General features: G+C 41.9%; 1 protein-coding gene and 1 long non-coding RNA gene across 2 annotated transcripts in view; one reads left to right on the top strand and one right to left on the bottom strand.

The window, feature by feature from the left end:
* Positions 1-2,685: 2,685 nt before the first annotated feature.
* LOC127597805 (uncharacterized) lies at positions 2,686-3,706 on the bottom strand. Its single transcript, XR_007961766.1, has 3 exons — positions 3,442-3,706; positions 3,158-3,278; positions 2,686-3,056 (listed from the first exon to the last, which is right to left on the bottom strand). It is a non-coding gene; the product is annotated as an uncharacterized LOC127597805 (long non-coding RNA).
* A 3,524-nt stretch (positions 3,707-7,230) lies between these two features.
* The window catches only part of ankrd50 (ankyrin repeat domain 50), a 40,857-nt gene continuing 30,651 nt past the window's right edge, over positions 7,231-17,436 (top strand). The window contains exons 1-2 of the mRNA XM_052058851.1: positions 7,231-7,537; positions 9,428-10,372. Coding sequence (XP_051914811.1) covers positions 9,843-10,372 — 530 coding nt within the window. The 5' untranslated portion in view covers positions 7,231-7,537; positions 9,428-9,842. The remainder of the gene's footprint in view (positions 7,538-9,427; positions 10,373-17,436) is intronic.

Genomic DNA, 17,436 nt, shown 5'->3' with positions numbered 1-17,436 from the left:
GATGGAAATATGGCATAATATGGAGAGCATATTTAATTATGATGTAAATGTGGTCTATTACAGAACGTGATATAGCTATCAGTGCCTTAGAACTGTGTAGAACATTAAATAGGATTGAATTATCTTATATTGTTGAGTTGTATAAAACATTTGATGTAGACATGGTGCATTACAGTTGTATCGAACACTCAATATTATTAGATATGTATCAATAGTATTAGAGATGTATAAAACATCATATGCACAGAATTATGTGGGTGTTTAGACTTGCGGTGTAAATGCATCCAAAAGTTACACAGTTGGTGACAAACAGTCATGATGTGAGCCCTTGTGATTTGTTTGTTGCGACATTTCATTTGATCCAAGTGCTGACAACCGAAAATGAAAATGATCCATTCATCAATTAGGCGGACAGGAACAATCCACCAAGTAAAATAAGAGAGCGTTTGAGTTTGAAAAAAGGGAGTTTGAAGAAAGGGAAGCAATGCCATTTGTCAAAGAGCCATAAAAGTGTCCAAAATTCAATGAAGAAGATCTCCAGTTTCTTACAAGTTTTTGCCTGGCATCACGTTCCATGCATTGAAATTCCGCACTTTTTGTCAGAATTAGTGAATGCTCCTCTTTTGTCCTGAGGATACTGAAGAGCGAGAGCTTGTCAAATATGACACGAGCAACAAATATAAAGAAAACTGCAGAACTTTGGTCTCTCTGCAATTTGGAAAGTTGCACAAGACAGGAAACCAAATAGCTTCAGTTCGTGTCACGACTCGTCATAGACTTTAGAAGAAAAAAAATATATCCTAAAGTTGTCTTTCCCACGCTTTTAAAGCCATGCAGCCCTTTCATCATCCCGATAGAGATGACGCCCCCCCCCCCCCCAACCCCGCCCAACCCTGCATGGCTTTTGGCATTCCATTTTTTATCTTAATACTCATATTTAAACATATAAAACATTAAAATCATTTGTCACTATTGAAATTAATGATAATGCAAATAATGTGTTCCAACCCTTTTTAATGAGACAAGCGCTCAACATTATTGAAGTTTAGAAGTTTTTGCATCATGATTTTATGCATAAATTCTATGGGCCTACTGGTGTGTACTCCTAAACCACTAGGTTAGCATTATAATCCCGACAGATCAAACAGATCGAATATGCTTTAATTTGAGGGTATAACATAAAAAAGACCATTATATTAAGCAGTGACTACTCCCTAAAAAACGTTATTAATTTAGTGAGGCTTGAAAAGAGGGTAAAAACGGGGTCAATAATTCCTGATCCTTGCGGTATTTTGACAAAAGTGTCTCACCGACATGTTAAGACTCTGTGGCATCTTGGTGCACAGGAACTACTGTATGTGTATCTGTGTGTCACGGTTCTGTGTCAGTCTGGCCAGCAGGTGGCATTAGCGGACTTCTGTGCACACCTGCTGCCAATCTATGATTAGTCACTCTGTTTTTAAGGAGCCCTCTGATATGCACATGTCGCTGGAGTATTGAATTTCGCCTTGCTACTTCCTTGCTCATTGACTGCTATTGCTACAGACCTCATCGTGTTTCGCTTTTTGAACTCTCGCTGCTCAGTATTTTGTAAGTATGGTTCTTAGTTTGTGATTTGTAGTGATGGGTCCATGAGGCCTCATGAGGCGTGTCGACACACTGACACACTGTGTTGATACTGTGCTGATACTGTGTCACTGACCACTGCCACCTGCTGGACCTTCAAGATCCCTGCATCCAACCCACTCAACAGACTTTACTGACTGATAATTTTTTTGTATATTGAACATATAAAATATACAATTCGGTAATAAATTGGCAAAAAGTGAAGGTAAGATATAAAAAAAGGAAAAGAAAATAGTCATCATCACAAATATGTGTTCAAAGGAGTAGAAAGAAGTAAAAAAAACCCTAGAGTCCTACCCCTTCTTATATATGAATTGATCATTTTTCAAAATAGAAAAGAAAGTCTACATATCAACAAATGCTTTTACCCTTATGTATGCTGTACTTATACATTTTTACAACTTTAGGTTTGTATATACAGTACATACTCATTGGAGCACAAGTATATGTCGATTTTCTCATATTCATAATGGATGCTACATTTCATTAATATATTATCGAATTTATTAGCTTAATTCTGATTTGTGTAGTTGTCTTATACTACTCTCAAATTCATTTTTAATCTCAGCAAGAGAGTTACTCATTTTATTGGTCCTTTTCAGAATCATTCCACAGATTTACACCTATTACAGATACACTCCTTTGCGTGATGTTTGTTCGTGTTTTGGATTTTTCTGTATAGGTTAGTACCCCTTAAATTATGACAACTTTCTCGAATTTTAAAAAGCTTCTGGATGTTTTGGCAAAGGAGGTTATTGTGTGCTTTGTACATTAATTGGGCGATTTTGAAGTCAACCAGGTCATGAGATTTCATTGTTTAATTTGATAAACAGTGGATTTGTGGGTTCCGTCTATTTGGAGCCAGTGATTGTTCTGATTGCTTTGTATTGTAGTTTTAAAACAGTGTTTTACTGGCATTTCCCCATATTTCCACACAATAGGTCAAATATGGAAGTAATAAAAGTGTGTACAAGGATTTCTTATTCAGCACATCCTTAGTTTTGGGAGGATCCCTATGGTTTGGGATATTTTTCTTTTATTATCTATTATGTAGCTGCCAGCACGGTTTTGCATCTACAACTGTTCCAAGACATTTTCATAAGGTCATTCATCGATTTGATGAAGTGTATACAATATCATTCACATCCATGCATTCATTTTGCAACATTCAATGTGTTCAAATAATGTGAAGATCATTTGAATGAGGATGCTTGTGGGCTTTGATTTCACATTTTTATTGAGAAAAATAAGATGCTCCAATGTTTTAAACTTCAGCCTGTTGCGTCTTTTACAAACAATTTCTCCTGCTGTGAAGAACACACGCTCACAAGGGACGGATGTGGCTGGCGTACAAAGGAACTCCTTTGCGAGGTGGGAGAGGTTTGGGAAAGAAGTGTGTTGGTCCTTCCAGTACAGCTGCTTCCTGGAACCTTGATTGTCAAACATGGAGTGGAGAGTCAACCAATAATTACTGATTGTCAATCAATCATCAACATAGCAACCGTGAAAAGATGAGTGAACGTTTGTATACCTGGCGTAATACCGGGTGTATCGCGAACTTCATTCTCATGCTTGGCCCGATAATGCCTCAGCATGGTGGAGGTGCTTCTGTTGGTGTATGACAATTCGACCCGGCAAATTCGACATTTCACCTGTAATGAAATGTGAATAAGAAGTAACTAAGAGTTACCTTGAAATGTATTCGGATTAGAATGGTACAACACATGTCAATAATCTGAGAGGCACTCGGCGAGTGCCTCTCGCCGAGAGGCTCTCGGCGACAGAAGGCGATTTGAATAAATAAATAAATAATACCTTATTCTCCGGGACATCAAAATGGTCCCACACGGCGGATGATTTGCGTCTCTGCTCCATAATCGGCAAGGAAGGCAAGGCACGAACACGAAGTCTGCACTGACACGAACTTCGACAAGCGAGCGTGAGTGAGGTCTGGCTTGTTTCGGCAGGTGGCATTGTGTCGCCAAACGACTTCCTTATAAACACTGTGCGGCGGGCTTTTGCTGCGTCAACGCCCTCTGCACTGAGTCGACGCCCCCTGTACTAAGTGGCGCAGCCTGTACTGTGCCAAGCAGCCGATGCAGTCTAAACTGCACCGGTGCAGTTCACGTGTCAATTAGCAGCCTGGACTGTGTCAACGCAGCCGGTGTGTCAATTAGAAGCCTGGACTGTGTCAACGCAGCCGGTGTGTCAATTAGAAGCCTGGACTGTGTCAACGCAGTTCACGTGTCAATCACGTGACGTAATGAGCCAGCACATGCATCGACACGTGGTTTGCTCTGTGAGCCCGGTGCATGTGTCAATGCATCGGTGTCGCTGGACCCATCACTAAGTGATTTGGCTCTCGCTTGTGTGTAGTGGTTACATAGTTTTTTGTTTGCCTTCGCGATTCTTATTTTCCCCCCTTGCCTTTTGTGCAAGCGCTTTTTGTTACTTGTTTTTGTGCCCTCTGGTCCTTGTTTTGACCAGCACTTTATGTTACTACTTTGTCGGTGCGAATTTTTGTATATTAAACCCTTTTGCTACGGAGACCTTGTTTGGTGTCTGCATTTCGGGGATCCACTTCCTTATTTTTTGTTGTGCGCGAAGCACCTATCGCTTCGTGCACAACGTGACACTGTGGTTTTATTGCTCTTTTTTTGAATATAAAGTGTCATTGGGTATTTTGAAAGGTGCTTATAAATAAAATGTATTATGTTTAAGTGAAGGAACGAGCTTCATTCATTCCGGCCAGAGCCTCATCTAATCGGAAAAAAATGCTGTGCTCACATCTTGTGGCATCGATGGGGAGTTTTAAAGCTTGTGTCAACCAACTACATCCATCCATCCATTTTTAGAACCGCTTAATCCTCACTAGGGTTGCGGGGGGTGCTGGAGCCTATCCCAGCCGTCATTGGGCAGTAGGCGGGGGACACCCTGAACCGGTTTCCAACCAATCGCAGGGCACACAGAGACGAACAACCATGCGCACTAACACACAATTTAGTGTGTTCAACTACATATTTGTCGTAAACATCCCATGATAGGGACCACAATAGCTTATATTTCACCTGAAAATGATAGTCAGTCATTTGAAACCAGTTTTTTTTTTTTTTTAATGGGTTAAAAGCTGACCTTCCAGGTTTCCCCACAATTTATCGTCACTCGAAAGGGAATTTTTGGAGGGGAATTCTCACAAGCAAGATGCTCGACATATTCAGATTGTTGAGGCGCAACCAGTGGTGTCTCATGATTGCAAAAAAACAAGCGCCTGCTGGCCCGTGGCAGTGCAGTTCCATGATTACCAATTATGCTTAGCCACCGTTGGCGTGCGGAGCATCGCTTTATCAGCCGGAGTCCTCATTGTTTATTATTACTCCATTATCAGTGTGGCTGATGGAATATTGATTTTTTTTTTTTAATTTTCTTTTTGTTGTTTTGTTTTTGCTTGTCATTGCGTAGAAGTCATTCTATAATGAGACACGGTGTGAGGCTTGGAAGAGCAATGCACCCCTCCTCATCCACAAACCAATCGCCATCAGGCACCACATATGCACACACACTTTTGACACCAGAATAGTAATATACTGTTTATCAATAGAAACAGTATAAGTATATCAAAGTCTTTTGAACAATTGCAATATTTACATTAATATTAAATTACAGAACAGTCGGGCCAGGAGTGTTGCCATGAATTTTGACAAAGATTTTGACTAATGACACCCGCCTGAAAAATGTTTTGAATTGTCTTTAATAATAAACACCATAGGTCTATGATCACAAAACAATGTCATCACATTTCAGACCATTCACAAAGGATTTGAATAGAATTCCCTAGTTCATAAAAAGCTGCTCAATGTACTTCAGTGCCTCATAGAGAACACTTTTGCACGAGACCAAGTATTTCAGCCAGCATGACAAAGAAAAATTTGCAGTAATTATGTGAATTGGGCAGATTGTATTCACACACGGTGCACAGTGTGAAAAAGTCAGAATAAGCAGCAATATGCATCGCTGCATCGTTCCCGCAGGGTTGAATGTGCTCGTAAGTTGGCTTGTGCTGACAGATGAGCGGCCGGGCAGCTCGTGGAGAAGCTGCGATTTGCTGAGTGCGCTACGTATTGCCAGGAAAACGGACTTTAAAATTCAACCCCGACTGCTGAAGAATGGGAGAATGTATTTACATGACCACCGCAGGCAATCACAATTGAATGAAAAAATAACACATGTATTTTTAAGGCTTCTCTGCCTGTCAGCTGCCCTTGTTCCATGCAGCACGAGTACATATCTAAAAAATAAATGTTATTGATTTTGACTCATTTATTAACTGTTAAGGGATATTTTCTTTTTTTGTGCAAAACATTGTATTTTTATTGCTGTGGTAACTCACCTTTTACAATTTTAAAATAGGCCAAGTAGCTCTCAAGCTATAAGGCCCGCAATCTATGGTTGCCAGCAACACCCTATCTACTGTATCCATACATGTCTCAAAATATACAATATGTTGTTTATAACATCATACCTAATTTAATAGATTTCTTTAAAATGACAATAAATTGTAAAATATTACTTCTATAACTGACAACATTTGAATGGTGATGATACAGATCCCAGAATGCTTATGGTAGCTAGCGTCATCCTACCTTGCTACAGTATACTTTTAGATAAAATTACAGCACATTTGACAATAAATGTATTCAATTCAATATCATACATATTACAATAACATACAGTACATTTAAATGACTGTAGAAATGTATAGCTCGGCTAGTAAGTACCCTGACACTGTTGAGGTATGGTTATGCTAATTTCGTCATATCTAGTTATTCAATATGAGTAGATTAACATACTGTATTAACACTGACCAATAAATGAAGTGTTGTCCTTGTCTTACTTTAGCTGGAAAACAATTTATATCATATTACTCATAATTTTACGACTTCAAATGTACTTTATAGCTGGCTAGCTAAAAAGTCTGGTACCTTAGTTGGATTTGTTTTGAGAACCAATAACAAAATCCTAATTATGTACTTCTCTATTCATATTACATGATGAAGAAAATGTAATACACCGAAGTACTAATAGATAACAGGATGTGGTACAGTATTTTGTGTTACAATTTCAAAGTCACTGGGCCAACACTAACTCACCGCCTACCTAGCAAGTTCACCTTGCATGCGCCATCTTATCTGTTGGTACATAGAATCATGTTACAAAACAAAACATCTTCAAATAACAGTTAGCCATACATTTGCAAATTAACTGGACCAACCCTGTTGCGGAACGATCATATTCGTATTCGCAAAGATTGGCTTTAAAAAAAATCGTATTAGCAAGGGTTGGCTTAGAAAAAAATCCATAATAATAACAAAATTAACGCAAAAAAAACGTGTATTCCAAATCTACATTTGGAGTCTATTTGAAAATATGTATACACATTTAACTCTTTCAACATTAAAATAATGTAAAACGTTAAATTTTAGACCATTCCGATGTTTTGAGGTTAAAAAACACGCTATAACCGAAGCAACACGAACCAAGCCGAAAAGACTCCATCTCCCGTCATGACCCGCGGCTGGCGTGTGTTTTGCATGCGGTGGACTGAAAACCTGCAAGAGCGTTTGGGAGGCGGAGAGTCACAGTCGGCTCACCCGGGAGCTGTATGACTGTGTGTGTCGGCCGGGCAGCAGGAGGAGCCCGCACCGACCGGAGTGAGCGAAGAAAAGACGACAAGAAAAGAGAGCAAGGGGGGGCGGAAAGAGACCCGATTGAAAGAAAGACGCGAACGCTGTGCGGATGAAGAAATCAGAGTGGCAACGGTCGAAAGACTCATGTGAAGTTTGTCGCTTAAAACATGGACAGACTGGGTGTTGACTAGGGACAAAAACACGGCAGAGAGAGACGTCGGCGAGAGGTGAGCGACAGATTCTGGGGTAAAACAGCAGCCGGGGACGAGGAGGGAGGGACGTTGTTGGAAACCCCACATCTGGCTTTGTTGAAGTTCGCACGACGGATTTCGAACATCTGCACCAGATTTTATTTTAACTGACTATCGGCAGTACTCAGCTTGTTCCACCAAAAACCGTGTAAAAATGTGGCTATGAATGTGTGAGGTTTGCATTGGTGCCCAAACAAAAGACTTTGGTCTTCTTTAGTCTTTAACCCACTTAATACATCTGATCATTGACTCTGCAGTGCGTTGGTTATCTTTTATTAAAGAGGTGGGCAACGTATGGCCCTTGGGCTGTGTATGTGAATATGTGGAAGAGCGTTGAAGCCGCCATGCAGTTCGAGATCATTATTTGTTGTTCGCCCTAAATTTAAATGAACCTTAGTGTGTTTGTGTGTGTGTGTGTGTGTGTGTGTGTGTGTGTGTTTTATACTTCCAGGTATTTTCTGGATAGTGCAAAGTCTCTGCGAGTGTCAAAATAAAAGTGTAGAATTAGATTTTTCGCAAACAGCTTGTAAATCTACCCAGAGCAGAATGTCTGTCATGTTTGTGACATAAAAATGAGCCCATAAAAATGAGTGGTCTTAAATTGAGAATGGGTGAAGCTGAAGCTACCCTGAAATGCAACATTTCTTATTAGGCATAATAACCATGAAGACAATTTCATTCCTAAACAAGCACATGTTCGCAGGTTAAGTACACAAACAGGTTTTCCCCATTTTGGACTCTGCAGCTGAGTGCGGATGCAAGCTGTTTGGGATTTAAAGGCGCATAGGAAGGAAAGGGGGGTCGGTGGAATCACGGTGGATGTGGACGGGAGAAACTGCAAGGGGTGCTTGCCAAGAATTCGGCTTGTTGCGAGCCAGGCGTGGATGTTTGCAGTGGAAGAGGGTGGGTGGGGGGTGGTAAAAGACACTCACAGCAAGCATCGCACTTAGTCATGTTTAAACTACTGTTTTGTCTTTTGGTCATACAACACGCCAGGATAAGTGCATTAAGCATAAAGGTGCCATGTCCAATTCATCTTCCCTTTGTGTTAACTGCTACTTATATTAGCGTCTCTTGTGAGCCGGCTTGATAAGATTCTCGGCCAAAGCCAGCATCGATCAGGTTTTTGGGAAAATTGGACTTTGGATCTTCTGTGACAGGTTTTGTGTAGTTGAATCTGTTTATACCGTTTGAAGACAACTGAACATAAGAATTGGTTGTGTTTGCATTTAGGTCGTATTGAGAGCTATTACTCAACAACCAGCTTTTTATGAGCAAAGGCCTGATTTGGATCTTCCGGGTCAAGTGTCACACATTTAAATCTTTTTGCGCCGTTTTAGATGAAGGTGAACTAAGTTGAGATGTAGATTTCTGTTAGCTTCTTGTGCTAGCCATTTGCTCATCATTGAATGGACTCTCAGTCAAACTTAGTAAAAAATGCTTTTTTGTTTACAAGCTAGCCAGTTGCCAGCGGATGACTGAGCAGAAGTGCTTGTTTTGTTGGATAGAATTTTACCCTATTAATAATTTTGATATTCGCTGACTTGTTAGCCCCCCACTATGAAGTGTGGCTTCTGTTAGGTAGCATTTTGCATTTTTACTAGTTTTATTTTTTGAGCTTTTTATTTCTCATTCATGTACATTTGAGAGGACATTTTTGAAAAAAGGTCTGATTTGGCTCTTCAGTGACAATGTTTGACAGTTGAATGAAAATGTAGACTGTTTTGTTAGTTTCTCATGTTAGCCCAACACTGACAGCTTAGCTGCCACATGAGTGTTACACGGGTGTGTATATTAACAAACAAATGAATCCCCACTGTACGATATTAACAAAGCATGTGCTTCTGTGTTTTTTTTTTTTTGCAGACACCAATGTATAAAATGTGCTGGCAGCCTGGTCCTTGCTAAAGTAATGGAAACACGACGTTTAGTGGCCATTGCCATGCCTCTGTGGAAATACGCAAGCAGCTAGCATGGCTAATCGTGTTGAGCCTGTCAGCCGATACGCTCAGGACCGCCATGCTAAAGTGGTGCGAGAATAACAACCAGGAGCGCTCTGTTCACGCAGAGGGAAAACGCTGGAAAAAGTTGGTGGAAAATCTTGTTTTTTCACCTCATTTGTGATCCCCAGCTTTTTATTATTTTGACCTAGATACTTCTCCAAGACACTTACTTTTCGGCCAATCACATCTAAATGCAATCGACTTTTCTGTGAATAATAATGGATGGAATTGACAGCCTGGCGTAGTGAGGATGTGAGCGGCAGAAGGATGGAAGTTGTATGAAGAGAAGGAGGACTAGCTGGAACCAGCAGAGCACAATGGCCCACGCCAGTTTGCTGCAGGGGAAGCGCTTTTATTGCCGGGAATGGGTCTTCCATAAGATCCAGCATTGCCTCCAGGAGAAAAGCAGCAACCTGAGTGGGGTGACCCCAAGTAAGCAACCCCCTGACGGAGACGTGGCCAACCCAAGAAGCCTGACGTCAGGCTCAGTGAAGAGCGGGAACTCCTGGGGGGTGTTACTGGTTGGCGGTCCCGGCAGCGGGAAAACGGCACTGTGCACCGAGCTGCTGTGGCCCATGTCGACGCAGGGAGCCCAGCGAGGCCTGCACCAGCAGGGCCTTGCCTTCCACTTCTGCCGGGCGGGTGACTCGGACACACTGTGCGTCGCCGGCTTCATCCGCGGCCTGGTGGCACAGATCTGCCGCAGCGGGTTGGTGCTGGGATACGAGGAGAAGGTGCGCGACCCGGCCGTGCAAAGCGCGCTGAAGCCTGGGGAGTGTGAGAGGAACCCGACCGAGGCATTCAAACGGTAATGAAAGACGTAACACATGTTCACGATGACAACTGAACAAAATTCTCCCAAAAACGTACGGCATAAACGGAAGTCAGCAAATTATAAATCAGATGACAACAATGTAAACACATCTATGCATTTATCATTCAACTATCATGACAACAGAGTCTCCACTCTGTTGTCATGATAGTTGAAAGTTGTGGATTTTCTTCTCCCCCTTCTGGTGTTTCTAGTGTAAGTGTGATTTATTGATTGATTGATTGATTGATTGATTTATTTATTAATTTATTTATTTAAATGTGGCTACAAATGTACAATTGCAAAGACAGCCCTTCCCCCTGCCACCTCCTGACCCTGATAACCTCTCCTCCATGTTTTATTTATTCTTCCGAGCCGCTTATTTTTTTTTTTTTTTTACTGCCACTCACACTTATTACACAGCTTCACCTCAGCAGCCGCATTGCATGTCATGCCTGCGAAGGTTTTCTTCCAGGGTTTGACATTGCGGGCTGGATTGGACTGATTTTTGTGTGTCATTTGGATGAGGCTCTGCTAACAGACTCAAGGGCTGACCCGATTGACAACTTGATCAGTGATTGCACGTCCAGATGAGGTCTCGCAATGGATCACTACATGAGTTTGTATACTGCAGGTTGAGCAGTGTTTTGTTTGCGCGCTGAACGCTCACGTTTCTTGTCTAGCCATCTGCTGCCGCTTGTTGCACCCTCTGAACATCTCACACACACACTGGGTGAAAAAGTAGGTCACGGCAAGGTAAACCATTTTTTTTTAAACGCTCAACAAAGTCAACTCACCTTTTTCTCCCCCACCCACACCTGAAGCCCTTGTTCCCAGGGAAGCACTTGTCATCTGGTCCTAATCATGAAGACTCAGTTTACCCACGACCGTGACTCTAAATTGACCTCCCAGTTGAAAAAAAAAACCTGTTACCGAAGGGTCTAAATTATGTAGTTTGAAGCCAAGCAGGATGTGCTACTTGGGGCCAGTATTAGTTGAAACTGAAACAACAGTTTCAGTGTCATGTTAACCAAGACAGACCCACAATAAATGACTGATAATATGCATGACATGCCTGTAGTTGGCGCTGTTTAGTTGTAATAAAACATTAGCCCTCTTTTGATTAACCCTTGCTGGTGTTTATGTGGATTACAATTAATGTATGTATAGGGGTGTTCACACGGCACACATTTGCTCCGGCGCTGCACCGATGTATTTTGTTGCGATATATTTTGCACCGCAGCAAATTGTGTGGATCGTTCACACGTCCAAAGCCGCTGAGCGTGTCAGCACCGGCACAGCGTTGGTGCAGCCCCACTTGCGTTTACACGGCAGTTTCTGCAGCAAAGCAAAACGACAGAAAACAAATGAGCTGTCGTGTTGGTTGTTTTTAAAACGTATACACAATTCAAGTGACTCCTGGACAGGCACGTCCTTCTCCTTCTGCTCGAAAGTGACCGCCCCCGATAACGTAAATCAACGATGACTTCAATGACACTCGGAAAAGCAAACGCGTAATGCGCCAAACAGAAAATCAAGAGAGGAAATCGCAAAATAAATCCTACAAAAGGAAAGATATTACCAGCCAAGTCTTGACTCGTTATTAAACAAACACATGACGGAAGTCCGACAGAGCACAAAAGCAACGCATTCTCGCCCTACGTACTCTTCACAAGCATTTGCTCTGGAGCAATTTTAACCTAGTTGCGTTCACACGTGCTAATTTACATCGGTGCTGCTTCGCAAACGAGCATTTGCTCCGGAACAAATTTTTAAACCACCTCCCTAGGGTGTTCGGACTGTATTTGATGGAAAAGAAAACATAATAACTGCAGTGCTTGGGATTGGAGGTAAAATGGGGCCGCCCGAGCCCGTTTCGGGCCTTAAAATGTCAATCATTGCTTCGGGTTCGGGTCGGGTCGGTTTTTTTGAGGCCGTCAATAGTTTTGGCCACGAGAGACCGTGGTTCGCAAAAAAAAAAACGGAAGTCGCCTCATCACAACACGTACTGTACTAAACTCTTGCATTGACGATTCAAATAACTCCTTCCTGTCTCTATGATCCACCCATCATTATTGTTTTTTGTCTCTCTGCTTCTCTCTCTTATAGTGCTGCGCTAGATTCTTAAGGACGTACTGCTGCGGTGGTTTACGGCCCAATTTTCAACCCGTCAAAATGGCGGACGGCCTTAAATTTTCCCCGTCCACTCTCAAACAAAAATCCGTCAATGATAGAAAATTGTTGGTTAATGTAACCTCTTCAGAAACAGAAATATAAAAGATGTCAATGTTTATACAGTCTTGTTTAACTTATATTTCATTCCAAAAGACAGGATTTGTTATCAGAAATCACACCTCCTCCTCCTGAGTCCTCACAAATAAAATATTAAATGTCGGGTTTGCTTCGGGCTCGGGCCTGCAAATCAAGCGAAGTGATCGGCCTCGGGCCGGGTCGGGCTTAAATACCCTCGGGTCGGGCTCGATTATTTTTTAGGACCGATCTTAGCTCTACATTTGATCCATTATTATCCTGTGATGCACAGAAGTTGTACATACCCAAACTGAGCGCAGAGCTAGAACGACCCTCATTTTCGCAGCCTTCCATTTCACAAAGGATAACTGTGTCCTTATAAAAAGCATGAGAAGCTTTGGGAGTGTTTGTCTTTTCAGGCTCACCTTTGGCATGAAAACAAAAAAACGGAAACGGCACATTTTTCAGTTTAAAATAAAACCACGAAATACTTTTGTTTTTGAGTGAAATATGCACTTCATTTAGTAATATTGGATGTACATCGCCATACACAAATACTATGATCCATCTACTTAGTGTCATAGTTGCTAACTGTTTAAGAAACTTAAGTAGAAACACAAACTCAACACCTATAAGCCCTTTTTTGCAGACCACCACACTCACTCAGCGTTTAGTTTTAAAAAACATGGACTTTGACGAACGTTTCTTTCTGTCTTTCTTCCTTTAATTTTTTTTTAAATGTCTTTGGGGCTCTGTCTTTCCGGTTTTGTCGTCCTTCACAACACCAGTCTTGATGTGTCACATTGCAAGGGCAGCCATCACAGTTTTTCTGTTTTGTCTTTGAGCCAAGTCCTCAGTTTACGACGGTCCACACAAAACTTACAAACTACATGCAATAAACTAGATTATGCAGCGGCGTAAGAGTATTGTGTCACCACACGGCACAAGAATGCCCACTCACTTACTGCCCTACTTGCGGTTTCATTTAATTGTTTTATATGCATGACCTAGAAGTTTTTTTAAAAATAATTACTGTAATTCTGATTGCCTGGCTTGGCAGTATGAATGGGACTCCTACTAACCCAGGATCCCCTTAATCACTTGAATATGAACACAAATTAGGATCATTATACATAAATGATCTGATTGTTCGCCCTGGTGTCATATGTGCTGTCTGGTTTCGGGGTGTCAGGGTTGTTGGCTCTCTTTGTCGAAAGAATAAAAAAAGAAATGGACGGCAGTAAAACTTGATCGTTACTTCAGTGTGACAAGCCTTGGGATTCGCATTCACAAGGGTGTGCGCTTGTTTTGACTGCACACTTCCAAGGCTACTCAGGAAAACATTAAACAGGTTGCATTTAGTTAAGAGTGTTGTTAAACAGTGAGGGTTTTTTTTTCTTCTTTTAAGTAGTGTTTAGCCTCCACCAACCCCCGTCCAGCTGTGATTTTCAGCCAGTGAGTGCATGCGAGAGGCCCCCGCCAAATTCTTTGGCCTACTCAAAGGCAAACAAGTCGGTTTGGTGATAGTAATCGCCAGTCGCGTGTTAATGCAGTGAAACTGGTTCAGACATGGGTTGACGTCCGCAGCGTACAAACCGATCCGTGCTTTTCCCACAATGTGCGACTGCGGGCAAGTCAGACTTGAGGCATTTTTAGCACCGATTTGAATGGTTTGTTTGTCCAGTCTGTACCCATTTGCAATGTACCTGCACATTTCTCTTGGAAATGTCATATTCTTGCTATGCGATTTTAACGAGGCACTCGCAGGAACGCTTGCTCCAACGGAGCTGCTGGTTTGATGGTTTACCTGACAGGTTTGTGCAGTTGCACAAGTTGGTTACTCAAGTGCTGATTCACAATCTATCAAACAAGGGAAAACGGGTGGAAAAGTTGTCACAATCATGTCATTTCAAAGAATAAAAACCAAATGAATGAATAGCGTGGGGGACAAGCGGGATCAGGATAATTGCTCTTTGAAGGCCTATTTACTCATCACTTTGTGTCCAAATGATGAGCTGCTTCAAGTAAAATTAAAATCGCATTGAGTCACATTGTGTAAAAAAAACTATGGTACAAAAATAAAAACTAAATCAATCACTCATTGAAGGGGTTATTATAGCACAGAAATCCTTAAAACATCTTCCATTTTACTTTTTGAAAGGCCATACTTATCCATAGGAATGTTAGCGACGGCTAAATGTTTAAATACGGTAAAAGTGTCACCGATGTGTTTGGATATCTTTATGCCATTTCTGATCAATTTTAATATTTTGCTCTTTTGCATAACAGAAATCAAAAGCAAAAATTCTTACCAACCTTTGTCATAATGTTGAAACACTGAGCCAATATTGATCAATGGTATTGGGAGTGAATGAGGCCTTAAATATGGCATCTTTAAAACTAATCCCTTTTGTGGAGTGTTTTTCAAATTTCCTACGACAGTCCGGCAGGGCTTCACATTGTGGTGCAGACGTTTGTTCAGCTGTTGTCGTGCTGCGTTGCCACAAGACCTTTACGTTAACAGTCTTCCTTTTGAAGTGGTGTACGAACCGATCATTTGAAGGAGTGATGAGAGGCTCAAACCTTACATTTGGACGAACAAAAAAAAAAATCTGTATGAGATCTTAACTAAAAAAAAGTTGATAAACCGTAGGTAGGACTTGTGTTGATTGTTTGCATGACAACAGCACTTCTGAGCCTGTTTTCGGTGTCCTTTTATTTTTATTTTTTTAATCAGATTGTCACAGCCACGATGGTAAAAAACAATGGCAGATCACAACTACAAGACACGACTATGAACTGTGGTGTTACACTACATCAACGAACACAGTACACCACTGCTATCCATGGCGCGCAGGGACTGAGCTTAATGAGCTTAAAAAGAAATAGGATGACAAATTATTTGATTCCTATTAAAGAAAAAAAAACAATGCACCACAAGTGCAAATTACAAACGCATCAAAGACTCTCCCTAATGTCCAATAACAAAGCAGACTGAATGGCTCCTGCCCGACACAAAGAGCAAGATGCATCTACCGTATTTTCACGACTGTAAGGCGCCATTAAAAGTCTTAAATTTTCTCCAAAATGGACAGGACGCCTTATGGTGCGGAGCGTCCTTTATATGCGCTGAGTTCCAAAATCTGACTGACAGCCGACACGCTGTTTATATAGAGAAAAGGCGGAAGTGACTGTGGCCAGGCATGCGGGAAGAAGTTGGCCAATCAGGGAAGGGTGGGCGTGTATATACACATATATGGAGAGGGAGAGAGAGAAAGAGAGGGAGAGAGAGGACAGGCAAGCTAGTCCGCCAATGGTGAAGGGTGGGCGTGTTGGACGCTAAAGGGACGCCTCAAGCCAGTACCAACACTTGTATAGAGTGTGGCAATGTGCATTGTTGCAAAACAACTCCGGTTTTGGTTTCGAAGAACCCCTGAACATAAATTCGACAAAAAGACACGCCTACGAAGCTCAGTTCAAACTTAAAGCCACCGGTTATGCTTTTGGCATGCGTGCCCATCTCACAGCAGCGGTGAAAAAACAAGTCAAGCAAATGAACTCTGAGCTTGCCGTTATTCCCGGAGGCTTGACTAAAGAACTCCAACCGCTGGACATTGGCATCAACCGGGCGTTCAAAGTAAAGTTGCAAACGGCATGGGAACAATGGATGATCGGTGGCAAACACAACTTTACAAAGAGTGAGAGGCAGCACTTGGCGAGTTACGCCACAATACGCAACAACGAGGGGGAACGCGGCGTTTTTGATGGATTACGGTACTTGCACAATTGTTCAATTCTTTCAACACACACACGCGCTGCCACCATGTTTCGTCCCTTCTTTACTTTCAAATGTGGGAAAGCTTCACACGAGAGAAATGTTGACTTTGCTGTTGCTACTCCTTCTTTCCGCTCGGCAATGCGTAGCAACTCACACTAGCATGTGATGCATTCATTGACAACTGAGATGTGCAGTCCTCTGCTTCTGATACAGAGGATAAGGACTTTGATGGATTTCTGGGTGATGATTGATCGATAAACGAGAGAACATTGTACGATGGCTAAATAAAATACACCCGAACTCAGTTCTGCTTTCGTTGCCTTTTTAAAAACGTGTTTTTAGCTTATCTGTATATCTTGGCATGCTACCGTATGCTTCAAGCTAACGTGTTAGAGTGCACGCATGCATGCCGTATGTTTAAGCTGGCGTATGTTTTACCACTGTAAAACTGCGGCTATTCGTACGATGCGTCCTGTGTATGTGTAAAATACAGAAATGTCACGCATTACTGAGACTGCGGCACTTAGTACGATGCGTCGAATAGTCGTGAAAATACGGTACTTCTATACCTGGGCATCAATTACTACTTTCCTCTCAGCAGGGGCTTTGTCACCATCTTGTGACGTCCGAGGGCATCTCGCGGTGTACATTTCAGTGTTTCCAGTCATTTTATTAGCTCTCGCTCAGTCATAGTCTTTAGTGAAACATTTACACAATTATGACTCATTCTAAGACAGTCCTGTCATGTTTAGGTAACGTGCCCTGCGACTGGCTGGCGACCAGCGTGCGGTGTACCACACCTCTTGCCCAAAGTCAGCTGGAATAGGCTCCAGCTCACCTGCCAGCTTAATTTTTGTCAGCCACTCAGCAAATTAAATAATTCCGCGCCAGGTTTTTGTGCTGAGTTTTGTACTGTGCCAGTTCCAAGAAGGGCATCTGCCTGGAAATGTTGACAGATTTCTACACAGAATATAACATCACCATATTGTAGATTTCAAACTAAACTATGATCAAGCTTTCATTCTTGAAATCA

Source organism: Hippocampus zosterae, chromosome 1, assembly GCF_025434085.1.
Source record: "Hippocampus zosterae strain Florida chromosome 1, ASM2543408v3, whole genome shotgun sequence".
Taxonomy (NCBI): domain Eukaryota; kingdom Metazoa; phylum Chordata; class Actinopteri; order Syngnathiformes; family Syngnathidae; genus Hippocampus; species Hippocampus zosterae.
Note: the sequence above shows the minus strand (reverse complement) of the source record. Positions and strands in the feature narration are given on the sequence as shown.